This window comes from Pundamilia nyererei, unplaced genomic scaffold (assembly GCF_000239375.1).
Source record: "Pundamilia nyererei isolate P.nyererei 1_Seehausen unplaced genomic scaffold, PunNye1.0 scaffold00014, whole genome shotgun sequence".
Classification (NCBI taxonomy): domain Eukaryota; kingdom Metazoa; phylum Chordata; class Actinopteri; order Cichliformes; family Cichlidae; genus Pundamilia; species Pundamilia nyererei.
This window is the reverse complement of record NW_005187415.1, coordinates 4,655,995-4,670,453: the sequence shown is the minus strand read 5'-3', so window position 1 is coordinate 4,670,453 and position 14,459 is coordinate 4,655,995. Positions and strand designations below refer to the sequence as shown.

The 14,459-nt window shown below is 40.2% G+C and overlaps 1 protein-coding gene and 1 non-coding gene across 2 annotated transcripts; one reads left to right on the top strand and one right to left on the bottom strand.

Annotated features, from left to right (window-relative positions):
• Nucleotides 1-124: 124 nt before the first annotated feature.
• sypl1 (synaptophysin-like 1) lies at nt 125-10,362 on the bottom strand. The gene is made up of 6 exons (XM_005725251.1): nt 10,282-10,362; nt 9,574-9,761; nt 2,976-3,094; nt 2,677-2,881; nt 2,389-2,580; nt 125-2,089 (listed from the first exon to the last, which is right to left on the bottom strand). Exons 2-6 carry the CDS (start codon nt 9,643-9,645, stop codon nt 1,958-1,960), a joined length of 720 nt encoding a protein of 239 aa, XP_005725308.1. The 5' UTR covers nt 9,646-9,761; nt 10,282-10,362; the 3' UTR covers nt 125-1,957.
• On the top strand, nt 6,076-6,186 carry trnal-caa (transfer RNA leucine (anticodon CAA)). Its single transcript has 2 exons — nt 6,076-6,113; nt 6,141-6,186. It is a non-coding gene; the product is annotated as a tRNA-Leu (tRNA).
• Nucleotides 10,363-14,459: the final 4,097 nt, after the last annotated feature.

Below are 14,459 nucleotides of genomic sequence, written 5' to 3'. Positions count from 1 at the left end.
TTCTTATATAACAAAAACTTTAGTGACACAAAAGTAAAATAGTTCTTTTATTTTAAAAGGCTTCTCTTGTGGGAATGAATGTAGGCTTGCATTCATACAAAGACTAAAAGAAACGTCCTCATTTTTTTGTTTTTTTTATTGGAAAAAAGTACATCCAAATTGTGCATGTGACAGAGTGCATTGCATAAGAAAAATTGGCAGGTTAAATGTAAAGGAATCATTAAAAAAAAGAAGAAGCTATAGCTGATTACAGGAGTGCAGTGGCATAACCAGTACACCAGACACTTGCTGTTTCACTGAACTTTAAAGTTAAAGGAATAGAAGGAATGAAACCACCCTACACAGAGACAGTCAAAACACAATAGAAAGGACAAGGAGAAAAAATAATAATAATCAAAAAACACATCTGGATATACTGAAAATGAGAAATGATACAAAAATACGACACAGTTCTTAAAACACAATACCAGCTCACCATTTGGTCTGGGGAAAGAAAACCAAAACAACTATGGAAAACAGGATGGACTAGTTTAAACAACGGCACAATAACAGGCTTAAAAATCACATAAGAGATATGTAGGAAGCTTAAACCAGGATAAAAGAAAATAGCGCTTTGGCTGAATATTTTCGCTGCAAAAAGGGATGAAATTAACAAGAAAGTTGAAAATGCTTTAACTGGTACCTTTGAAGAAAAGTGTGACTGCACTGCATTCGGGTTAAAGAAAGCAACTCTCAAGTATTCTTCATGGATTTATGCTCACAGTGCTTAAAGAGACAATTGACATCAAAAATCAAATTTACATATTTGCTTAGCTGACTGACACCGTGACAGGATGTAAACAAACAGGTTGTGCCGTGTTTGTTGGACACATGGTAGTACGCCTGAAAAAAAAATGTATATTTGATTTTGAGGGTGAATTGTTCCTTTAATGCAACATTGATAAAATCACACAAGCACCTCATCAGTGCAAAATAAAAAGGTCCTAGACTACAGTTATTTTAACCTTGGAAATAAACTAGGTCAGGCTGCTTGCCTGTTTTTTACAAAGAAAAATCCGTAAGGATAAATGGTTGGCATGAGTCGAGTTTCATAGAGACTTCAGTGATTCCCTCTTTCTGACACTAGAGGGTATGAGGGAGTCAGTTAACTGATGTAAAAGAAATGGTTTTGGAATGAGGCATATCTTTTTAATCTACAAATATTTTTGAAAAATGTGCAAATACAAGGCAAAATGTATATTACATTTTGCAATATCGATCACACTCACTTTTGTAAATAAACACATTTAGTTACGGTTAACAAGGAGTCATAAAATGTGCTTTTCACACTGCCCTTAAAGCAGATGATCTTAGATCTTAGAAAATAAAATGTCCAAGTGTGGTGTCACAGAGAAAGGGCTGAGCACCTTACGTTCATCTGTGTAAAAATAAGTGTAATAAACCAGGCGAGGCAGAAAACCTCATAAACTGCAATACTTCTATGAAGACCAAATCAGGTCATAGGATTCGATCACCGTGTGCAAAGCATCTGAAGCCATTTAAGAATAATAGAACAGCGGCGCATTTAAAAGGATTTGGCATGCTTGTTGCATTGGTGCTGCTATTGTGTGTGGATGGCTTCTTGTCTACCACCTGATACCACATCAGGTCATATTGGGTTACAAAACACCAATGCAAATCTGTACTGCTGCAAAACTTAACTGCAGTCAGCAGTTTAATATGAGCTACCCATTGATCCTTCACTTTGTGTGTCTTCATCACTTTCACAGAGTATTTGTGTGTGTGTGTTTATGTGTTAAAATCTCTTCATTTCTCCACGTGTACTTAACATGCACGCATACTTTTTGTATGTGTATGTGTATGTGTATGTGTGTGCGTGCAGTTAAGGGTGATTTTCTGTATATGGCATGTGCATGTTTTCTGTGTTTTGTACTGAGTCTTTGTGTGTATCTGTATGTTAGATTGGCGCAGGGACCTGGTGCCTTCCTGGTCCAGGTTGGGATGAAAATTTCCGGGAGTGCCAGCGAGTCTCTTTGTACACAAACCAAGCATTGAACGCCCACACAAGCATGTTAAGGTAGCCAAACACCTGGATAATATAGACAAAAAAATAATCATTAGAAATATTTTTTTTATATCAATGCAATATTTAGTAATGTTAAAACCAATATTTTTTTATCTTTCAAACACACAAAGCAGAAACAGATTTCCCGAACATTTGTTGCCATTCCAAACATGCCCTCTGGTGGACAAACGATGAAACATCAATCAAAGGTGCTGCTCCTGTCTATTCTATGCTTTACACATTTTCATTTATTGGCACTTATAAATGCTGATAATCATATATCAGCAAACAGTTAATATCAGCTGATTATTATTTCATCTCACCACAGATATATTGAGGGTCCGCATGTTAGCAAACTCCGTGACCTCACAGGTGATGTTGCTACCCTTACAGAGTGCCAGCGTGCCACTGATGCCTTCAGTGTCTGTGGCACTCTTTACATTCTGCAGGCCTTTAGCCCAGGCGGATGAACACACCAGCCACAGGAAAACCAGGATCGCTGTGATCACAAAGTCCTGGAGAGGAGGGTAAATACATGAACAATTTCAATACATTTCAAATCAGGCCTTGCATCAACTGGGACGATTACAGGAGGCAAGATCAAGACTCACAAAAATGGGTCCAAAGTCAGAGTCCTTGTAGACGTGCATGTAGCCTAAATACACCAGCAGAGCTGCCATGCTGTAAAGGAAGCAGACAATGCCAACACCTACAAAGAACTCCGCCGAGGAGGCCGAGTCTCCCATCATGTGTGTTGTAGTGACAGAGTGGTTACAAAGAGTCGTATTTTTATCAATGAGCGGGAACTGGCTTAACCTGGGAATGATAGAGAATAGACAGAATAAATGGGTAATTTCTTATATAATTAACTTAAACTGTACGTGAAAATTAAATATGTTGAAATGCTCACCTAAATGGGTATTGATACATGGCATTGAGAGTTTCATTACTGCCATCGCCACAGAGGATAGATATGACGTTCTTCCCTGAAAATCCACCGCAGCAGCCAAAAGCAAATATGGCTGTGAGCTGTTTGGACAGTAAGAAGATAGTGGCATGAGAAAAAAGTTATTAATAACATCAAAACCAGGAAAGCATAGGCTCTGGAGAATTTCTAAGTGGTGGGATTATGATCAGCATGTTCAATATAAAGAATTGCCTGAAAAAATACAACAACTGAGCAATTTTTACAGGATCATAAAAGAAGAGTTTCAAGAATTTGAAAGAGAGGATCAAATATTGGGTCAGTGACTTTCTATTTGCCATTGAAAAAAGATACAGAAAAAAACATGACAGCACAAATCAAGTATTTCCTTTAAAGAACCACATCATTTTTTCAAAACGTAAAAATGTGACTTGCATGGTTTCACTAATCCTGCCACTCAGCTCTTAAATTCTTTCTTGCAGAAAAGCATCTGATTCAGCCTGCTGACCATGTGACACTAATGCTCCCCTTTAAACCAACACAAACAGAATTCTTTTAGTGAGGGTGGCTGCCACTCAGCTCAACCTTTAAACAAGGTTAACCAGTGATAATAGAAATCACTGAGCAGCATGATGGGTAACAATGATTTCAAGTGAAAATAGGCACCATGTGTCGTGGAAAGCTTCGTATTTCAGTGCAATAAATAAATAGCTCTTAGATTTATGACTTTTAGATTTTTGACTGCCCTGTGACCACCAATGTTGCATTTAACAGTTAATATGGTGAAGATCACAGCAAATAGAGGCTTCCATGTTTGCACATCTAGCAGACATGCTGCAACGATATGCAATAGTAACTTACATTTGGAATTCTGTATCTGGCTACACGGTAATCTTGAAGTAAAGTTCAATTTCCTTTTTCCTCTGTTTTGGTCTCCACCGACTATTTATGGAAATGTGTGGGTCTTTCTTTGGCTAATAAATATTACACTAAAATTATTATCTAGTTACTAACTTTGCTTGTCTCTTGTGGTAATCTTATATGCAACCATATTTTTGTCCTAAGCTACTTTAAACTGTCTCTTGGGAATGCCCCTGGAAGAGCTGGAGGTGGCAGAGCATTGGGGTGTCTGGGTACTTCTGATTAGGCTGCTGCTCCCACAAGAAGGATGATTTTGTAAAAGGCTGTAAATAAATGATGACAGTGGCTTTTCATGTCTTTAAAAAAAGGGTAATTGAGGAAGCATTCATTTACTCAAATGCTAGTTTCCAGCCTTTTCAAATACAGGACAATGTTAATTCTGTAAGTGCAGTCCCATTGGGTGCGAAATAGGAGATAAAGCAGAGTAGAGTGTTTTTTAGTTACAGTGGTCCCTCGCTATAATGCGGTTCACCTTTCGCGGTCTCGCTGTTTCACAGATTTATTTTTTTTTGGTGGAATTTTGCATGTTTTTTTTTCTTTCAGCACATTGTGTTCTGTGTCCTGATTGGCTGTAGACCATTGTCAATCAATCTCGTGCCGTGTCTCCTGTACAGTACAGAATGCGTTCAGTTTGTCAAGTTGACATAAATCTTTGATCGCTAGTAGTTTGACTCTGAAGAGCTGTACTGTATGTTTGTAACTTTTCTCCCCAACGAACACAACAATGTTAACCAAACGTTTTGCACCCTCAAAGGCAACCGCGGGTGCCTTTGGTTACATTCTATAATACTGGACTTATTTTTTTAATTAAACAACTACAATAGAATGATACACAAAAGCCTGCTGCTTCAGGTATGCAACTCACTCTTTGATCTCTTTTATACCATGTTTTCAAACCCTTTAAATCCATAATTTAGTCCAGATGAGTTTGCAAGCAGGAGGCATAGTACCATTAGCTAAACTAAACTGAGACCAGTGTTGTAACATTGCTTCACAGCCCAGCTAGCTCATATGGCAGCGCATGAGACTCTTAATCTCGGGGTCATGGCCCCATGTTTAAATAATTGAGTGCCAAAGAAAGGGAAGAATTAGTTCTTGCTTCCACTATGAGACTCAAAGCTATGTTGCTGTCAGGCAGTTTATCACTATGTTGATATTTTTCTATGACTATAATGAGAGAATGAATTGGAATGGAATGAATGGAATAAATTCTAGCTGACAAAGACAGGCACGTCAACATTTCCATTTTCCCTCAATCACGTTTCGTATTGATCATCAATACAACCCCAGAAGAGAGAAGGGCTAAAGTTAGAATTGTTTGCTTGTTTTTGTAATGTCAATCTTGACTTAGATGACACCGTCAGCTAGCTTGTCAGGATGGCCGAGCGGTCTAAGGCGCCAGACTCAAGGATAGATACCGTCCACAAAAAAAGGGACTTCTGGTCTGGTCTTGGGGTTTTGGTTTCAATTCCCCTTCTTGCCAAAAATTTTTACTCTCCAATTTCAATCAAGCTGTTTGATTACAACTCATGGAATGATTGACTCTTCTTAAAATGAATCATCAGCTCCTTTGTTTCATGGAGTTTGAGAGGTTTTCTGTCCACCACAATGCAACAATGTTGATTTCCTCCCGAAGATGGGTTTCTTTCCATGTCTGTGAAAGCAGTCAAGGGTGCACAGAGTGAACAGGAAGAGGGCTGAGCATACAACCCTGAGGGGGTGGAGGAGGTTTAACTGCCTGTGCAAACTGTCTGAAGTCTGTTTGTGAAGACATCCAACTGCAAAGTGTGATACTTAACTAGAATGTGCCACTTAGTTCCATGGAGAAACATGGACGAATGCTTAGCTAAAATCAGCACAAGGATTTTTGGAGGGAAATGGCATACTCTGTGAATTTGTTGAGTTTTGAATGAAAACGGAGCCCAGCTTCTGTAAATATGTAGGCACAGTAGTTTCTGATTTCAATCTGTTCAGTGATTCTGAGTCTTATTCATTTTATATCCCTGCTACAGAAAACTGACCATAATTAGAAAGGATAGAGAATAATGTTAGATTAACTCTTATACCAGCCCTCTACATCCTTAGTCACAGCAAAGTGAAAAATACATTGAGATTGTGCAAGTCTTTAGGTGTAGTTGTGATGTCATGAGTGATTTTGACAGCTGTCAGGATGGCCGAGTGGTCTAAGGCGCCAGACTCAAGGATTCACTCCTTCCTCACGAAAGGGACTTCTGGTCTCCAAATGGAGGCGTGGGTTCAAATCCCACTCCTGACATGCCCTTTTTCTTCTCACATTTAATTTACGTTTATAAAACTTTGTGAGTAAAAACATATTGAAAAAGGTTCATCAGCTCTACTAATCTACATCAAATTGCTTTCTTTTAGCTGAAATCAGTAGTCAGATCCTTAGTTTTGTTTTCTGTTAAGCAGTAGGTTGTTTTCTGTGCTCTGTACTACAAATTGCTGATTTCCTCCTGATACAAAGTCTCATTATTGTCACTCTGGATGATGTAGTACATAAACCTTCCCAACAGGTTTCTTTTCTGGGTGCCCCATGATTCTCTGAGTGTGCAGTGCCCTCAATTTCTAACTCACATCCACACCTTGCTTGTTTACTGTGAAGTTGCACTAAAATATATTCTAAGGGGAGGGATGTTCAGTTTTTTAATGATTTATAGCAGGGGTAGGGAACTCCAGGCCTCGAGAGCCAGTGCCCTGCAGGTTTTAGATGTGTCCTTGATACAACACAGCTGATTTAAATGGCTAAACGACCTCCTCAACATGTCTTGAAGTTCTCCAGAGACCTGGTAATGAACTAATCATTTGATTCAGGTGTGTTGACCCAGGGTGAGATCTAAAACCTGCAGGACACCGGCTCTCGAGGCCTGGAATTCCCTACCCCTGATTTATAGCCTGCATGTATTTAATTAGCATCCCATTTAGTTACAGATGCAGTTTGCTAACCCTCTTGATCATAGATGATTTTTTTTAAATAAATGCTTTTTAAAGACCAAACAATCCATTCGTTTTCTTCCACTTATCAAATTCAGGATAAGCAGATGAAGCTACAGCACTCTGAGAACCCAAAGAAGCAGAACATGACATGAAACAAACTGAGGTTCTTCTTCCCCACCATCACCAAATTAATAATACCTGAGATAAAGGTGGATGTGAACTGGCTCTGTATCTCCTTGTACAGGGAGTCTACAGACTGAAGGCCAGGAAGTGGTTTGCATCATGAAAACAAAGAAATGGCCTTTGAGCCCATAGAGAATGTTTCCTTATACAGAAAAACATACAATAAAATCGGCCCATTTAGGAGGACACACCAACTAAAACCTTTACAATACTTCAAACTCACTTCCTGAATTCTGTTTTGTCAGCAAAACTGTATCACACACGGTCACGCTGCAAAGTGCTTTCAACGGGGGCAGCTGTCCTTTGACGCTTTATGTACACCACAAACCCCCACACCTCGAGACTTCTCTCCAGATGTTTCTCCAGATGTCACTGACTGCCACTTCCTGTTTTTTTTCTCTTTTTTTCTTGGCTAAAATTACATACTTCTCTCAAATTGTCTCTGCCTTTATGAACTACTGCAAGGGCCAGCATAGCCCAAACACACATTGGCATCTTCTTAAAACACTGTGACTCTCTAAAAACTGTGGCAACACAGCAATACCTTATCAGTCCTTAGTCTCCATTTGTTTGGCATCCAAAACATCTGCAAACCCCTCAGTGCCAAATTATAGACATTCCTGAAACTAGAGCTCATAATCGAGCTGTGAGGGAGAATAAACAATCCACACACACAGCACCTATTCATAATACGCAGAAGAAGCTACCATTTATTAGTTTTTTTGTATGTTATAAAAACGACCTGAACTGATAAGGAAAGAGAAAGTGCTTGCAGAAGGAGGGGTCTGTACTTTGACAAGCTGTTAAGGAAAGACAAATTTCCCAAAAAGTTAGAAACGTTGGCAGAAAAGCGGTATAATCAGCACTTCATTTCTCACACAGTAGTCGCAGAGCTCTGGTCAGTCTGACCACGAATCCCAAATCCACTTGAGTGTGTGCACGCCTACTCGTGTCACTGTGTTTCCCTCCAGAGGCCCTGCACAAACTGGCTCTCCATATTTAGCCAGAGAAATGTGGTGGAGTCACGAGTCCATAAAGAGAGAGAAAACGCTTTATTATCATTCTTATTAAACAACGATGAGGGAATGGGGGCATCCTTGTAGCGTTTGTTATGCTGAAGACTCCTCCCTGTGTCCTACTGTGTGGGAGATAACATCTTGGGTGGTACGACTGTTCAGGACGTGCCAGATATGAGTACAAATAAAGTGGCATTTGATTCAATAAACAATTTATAAGGGAGATGAATTCTGGATAAAAAAACCTGTTTGATAACCTTCAGTTTTCATGTTACATTAAATTTTGTTCTTAGATCTACTGAACGTGCTATCACCTGAAGGCAGGATACTTTCTGTAGGCTGTCTGTAGGATTGTGTGTTTAAGAGTTTGCGGGGGATGCACACACACACACACACACACACACACACACACACACACACACACACACACACACACACACACACAGGATGTAGTGTTTGTCACAAAAAGTGTATCCATCCATTCTTTGTTGCTTATCAGAGTCTGGATTGTAGAGTCCAAGTCCAAGAAGATGCCCCAGCCAACTCCTTCAGCTCTTCCGGAGATTGGTCAGTGGGGGGGCATTCCAAAGTCAACCAAGAGATGTAATCTTTCCCGCTTGTCCTAGGAGCTCCTCCCAGTAGGACGTGCCCAGAACACCTTTCACAGAATAACCTTCATACTGTGTCCATGTCCTCTCCTGGACTATTAGCACCATCATGTCGGTTAAACCTCTTTATTATTGTGTGAATACCTGCACACGTTTCATCATCTAGCCCCACGTAAATGAGAAATGACTTTGTGTTGTATAAAACCAACACTTTCTGAGTCAGATGACTGAGTGTTACTGTTGCCATAAAGCTCTTCCAGCCTGTGTGTGTTATGAAAAAATAGAACAGCTGAGGGAAAGCGTTGCCGGGCTGGATTCCTGACCCAGTTATGCAGAGAACAACTGATCGCTGGACTTTCCGCAAGAAATCTCCTGCATGTTTAAGTGAGTGTGCGTGTAACTGAAACGTTTCAGCCACAAGCAGTCACTCGGAGGTGAATTATTGGTAAAAGATGCATTAATATGTAACTGTGTTGTCTGAAGGGCAGGCAAGTCCAGCTGCACTAATCTGCACCACTTCAGCAGACTTTCTTGTGTCCTAGAAAAATGCTGTACACATTTGTCTAGAGGCCTTACATTATTTCATTCTAACCATATTAGTGTTTTTATCTTATTTCTTCTAGTGTTATAAGGAACAACAATTAACCTTACACATATATATACGTTCTTCTTGGCTTAAATTCAAACCTCAACCAATGTTTAATCAAGTTGTAGTCATGCTTTTGAGGCTTAATCTAATAATCTGCTATAACGTTCTAACTAGTGTTTTTCTTTCTTCTGTAGGGAGAAGGGGAAACCCAAGAATCAAGGAAGAACTGGACCTCCCTGTCCTGTGGGTAGGACCCACACTCTCCCTGCAAACTCAGAAAATACGCGTACAATAGTTTGCGTCCAACTTACCCACTCCACCAGTTTGACGAAGCCGAGGGGCTCCTTCAGGGGCGACAGGTTTAGTCGAAATCCGGTCATCATGATTGTGCTTTTCTGATCCAAAATCTTTATCCAGCTGTTTCTAAGCTGTGGATGTTGCTCCAACAAGGGAAGGAAAAGGGGGAGTAGACAGAGTGACGTGGTCTCTACTGCTAACGCTGCAAAAAAACAGGGAGCAGATTCAGTTTTACAATCCAACTTCTCATCCCACCAAAAAGGAGATCCAGTGTCTCTAGCGTGGAAGATAAAACGTTCCACTCGTTTAATAATCTTTAAAAAAAACAAATCTTAATTTGAATGTCCTTATTCGTCATCTTTTTTTTCTTTTTCTTTTTTTAAATTTCCAGTATAGATCTGCTCTGCGCTGGTGCTGATGCTCAGATGGAGCGGACACGCGCGTAAAGAGTGCCAAAACTCGCTTTGCCTTTGATCAGAACGCGTGCCGTGTATTTGGTTACAGGAAAATCATGGCTAAAACAAAAGAGAAAACCTTTTTAGTTTGGGGGGGTTTTTTTGTTGAGAGAAGCGTACTTTCCCCCGAGCCAGGTAAAATAAAAAAAATAAAAACCGCAAAGACAACTTGGAAAACCCTACAGCTGCGAGATAAGTACCGGGGTTTTACCGCAGAAAACCCATGCAAATTCACACCAGGAGGCACGAAAGTTATCGTTAACTCACTTCTGAGTGCCAAAAAGTATCGAAAGTGTCCTATTGGGTTCTCACTGGATCCATTCTCCAAAAAGCTGCCGCCCCTTGCGCCGTTTGCACCAACTGTGCACCGCCCCTTTAGTGCTGACTGGGTCATATGACTCTTAGCAAAGTGCAAGGGACGAATTCTTGACATTTATTTACTATTAAGGATGCGGTGCAAGGACCAGTTAAAATAAAGGGATATTACGCCACATTTTCCACAGCAAGATTCAAATCTAAGGCGTTCAGCACATGTTTGGAATCACTGGACAAAAGCAATCAATTTCTCATCATATCATATCAAGTGATCTGGGAGGTGACTAGACTCTTGCACCTCATCTCAGATCACTGTTCAGACTTTTAAAAGTAGCGGACCCAGAGTAGCGGTGCGCTTCTAAATAAAGCTGGGGTTTTCGATTTTCTTGGAAGGTTGAATGTCTGACCGGGAAAATTCACGGGATGGGAAAGCGGCTGGAAACTGTGGTTCCTGAAGTCATTCTCAAGCTATTAGGCTGATATCAGGCAAATATGCTAGATCATAAGGTGCCCCAAGTTATTTTCTAGCAGTAACATGTAATTAGTAACATGCTCGTGACGATTTTTTTGTATTAGTTTTTAGTTTTTTCAATCAAACCAAGCAGCAGTCGCCAGAGCTATAAAATTAATCGAATTTACAAAACTGCAGTGCCTGTAATGACCACTCGGGGTTGGCTCTAAAAGCAGATAGAATCACATACAGTGGATCGATTCCTGTCAAAAATGTTCAACTTTACAGAATTAAAATTATAAGAAAAAATCCAAAACAAACTGATGCTGTCAGAGTGGCTACATTCAAATCCATCCATCTGAAAATTGTATTAATGGAGTGTGAGGAACACAAAGCCTGCCTGTACTCATTTAGAGGAAGAAACTGCAGGAGAAGGAATTCCTATGTTCAAATCTTTACCGCAGATAATATAAAAGCTGGAAATAACCACCACGATGTCGCCCATTAGTTAGTGAAATTCTGTTATGAAGCCTTTAGCTTGGGCTTTCTATTGTGAAACCACGTGTGATGGACGAGGAGTTGTTATAATTGGCAAGTTGTTAGCCAGTGAGAATATCCTGCCTAAGCCTTAGAATGACCATAATTTACAAAATGACACTAACGCCCTGTTCAATTTGACTTTAAACTTAAGTTCGTGATGAAACTAGGAAAGTGTTTTCTGAGGTCACAGAGGGATGTTTTCCAGAAGTCTTCCTGCACCCCTCTGCTGGTGATTAAAGTGAATGCAGGTATAAGGCACATTTGAATTGTTTTTTACTTTTCAGTACTAAAAGCTGCAGTCATCTTTTATACTATTAACTTTATCAGGATTTTAAATTTTCAAATAAACATTATAAAGTCAGCATTTTTAACTCGTTGAATATACAAACTGTTCCAACCTGTGATTAAAGATTTACTAGGTTTAAAGAAACATTATGATTCAGGAGCTGCTGTCACTTGGAGAAAGAAAACAAACACCAGCCTCCTGTGTTAAAGTCTGATGCCTGGTTGACCATTAAAGCTCCAAATGTGGGCTCACTGTTTAATGCCTTCCTACGTTGCTGCTGTAAAAATATCTAAGGCTTTATCATTAATTTCAAAACAGTGGGGATGCTGTGTAAGATGTAAATGAAAATAGAATGCACTGATTTGCAAATCCCATTAACCCACAGTTTATTCACAGTATAACACAGAAAACATCAAATATTTAAACTGAGAAATTTCACTATTTATACTAAGGCTGGAAAAGTAAGCGGTACTAAAGAGAAGCAGCTGAAGGAAAATTTTGAGAAAGATTAAAAAGATTGAGAGACTCTGAAGACATCTCTATGCAGAGGGGACAAGGCCAGAAATCAGTACTGGATACCTGCAATCTCTGGGGCTTCAGGAAGCCCAGCATTAAAAATATGACATGATTTTGTCCTTTAAATCACTGCATGGGCTCAGGAACACTTCCAGAAATCACTGTTTATTAACACAGGTTAAGCCTCTAGCATGCAAAGAAGAAGCCATATGTGAATGTGATCCAGAAACACTGGCGTCTTCTCTGGGCCAAAGCTCGTTTAAAATGGATTGAAGCAAAGTGGAAAACTCCTGTGGTCAGATAATTGAAATTTGAAATTCTTTTTGGAGAACATGAACGCCACATCCTCTGGAGTACAGAAGGACCATCCAGCTCGTAAGCCTGCATCTCTGTTGGTATTGGGGTCCATTAGTGCCTGTGGAATTAACAGCCTGCACATCTACCATTAATTTGAAATGTATATACAGGTTCAAGAGGAACATATGCTCCCAACCATACATGTTTTTCAGGGCAGGCCTCACACATTTTAACAAAGCAATGCTAAACTGCATACTGGATCAATTACAACAGCATGGCTTCATAGTAGAAGAGTCCGGGTGCTGAATTGGCCTGCCTGCAGACCAGACTTCTCACCAGCTGAAGCCTTCAAACAAGAATTGGAAAACATTCCTCTCCCAGAATTCCAGCAGCTGGTCTTTTCAGTTCCCAGACTGTCGTTACACAGCAGTAAACATGGCCCTGTCGCAAGTATTTTGTAACGCTGCCATCAAATTCAGTGAATGTGACGAGCCAATACTTTTCCTAAAATGGTATATTTGCTCATTTTTAAACATGTGATGTGTTTTCTGTGTTCTTCTGTGAATCAAAAGCGGCTCTGTAAGATTCCATATTCACTACTTTGTGTTTTTAATGTACATTTCACACAGCCTCCCAGCTGTCTCTGCATTAGGGCTGTTAAGTCGTTTCGGAGGCACTTGTTGGAAAGGCCAACGCTATCAATGGAAAAACAAAAAGGAGGCGCGATAAATGAAGCACTTCAAACTGACAGGGTGGCATCTTTAATCAATGTATTGTTGACAACATAGCATGTTATGTTAGTTAAAATATCATTTGTGCTGGGAGAGAATTTGGAACAATCAACATATACATACAAGTAAAACAACAACAACAGAGAGAGGAAAAAAAAAAAATAGTATCCACAAACACTTTCATTCATTACACGCACACACAGAGCACTCCCACCGGACCACACGCCCACACAAACAGAAGCTAAAAGCTCGACAGTCGCACTGCTAGGTCTGTCAAGCAGTTTTGGATATTCTTCTGTTGGTACAAAAATGATCGTTTTGACAAAAATAATAATTTCATCAAGTGTGGTCGTCTCCCCTAACTTGCCCTCTCCACTTTCAGTCAAACTACTTGTTTTTATGTACAAGTGAGAAGGCAGTATGGCCGCATCAGTTGTAAATAAGGATATTTACCGCTAGATTTCTGGCATATTATTGGTTTTGTTTTTGTTTTCCTTTGTCATACAAAATAATATCTCTCTGAGGTAAGAACCGAGACAGTATCAAAATAGTAAAATGAAAATTTTACTGAATGTAAAAGGACTACAGGTTCATTACTTGCTGGATGACATGACCTCACGGATAACAGCAGCGGGAAGAAGGAAAAAAACAAAACAAAACAGGAAGATTGAATAACGGTCCGATGTTGTATCAGTGTGTGATTCGCTCAGCTTGTCTGTGTTTGAGCGCGATGGCTCTGAGCCAGTGGAGAGGAATGGGAGTTGGTGACATCACAGGCGTTATCAAGGTTGGTTACATGGGGGGGGAGCAGGGTCAGTGTCTGTGAGGGAACCTTTAAGAAAGAAAGAAAGAAAAAAAAAAAAGGAGGTCGCTGATGCTCTAATAGCTCCGGTGAGGCTGCTGCGGCTCTGTGGAGCTCCCAGAGGGCGTAGCGTGTGAAGTTATGAATGTGAAGCAGCTGAGTGTCTGAAGAGCGGGAACAAATTACCACCTGGAGGCTTTAAAGTTTAAACAAGACAGCCTACAGCCGGGGCAGCAGCTCTGTGAGAGTGCCTTTGAGCCTGAATTACCAGCAACGCTCACGATTACAGTGTCATGTGATTACGACTAAATCAACCCCGTGGAAGGAATCACAAATGGCAGTCCACAAACCCGAGAGCTTCAAATGTAATCCTTTTGGTGGCGCTACGTGAATTATGAGGCGCACCAAAGGATTTATCTCCTGTGGACTGTACTGAGATAAGTCACTCTGGTACTTTCACAACTTGGCGACTGCTATTAACAAAAACGCAACTCTCTTTGTCCTGTG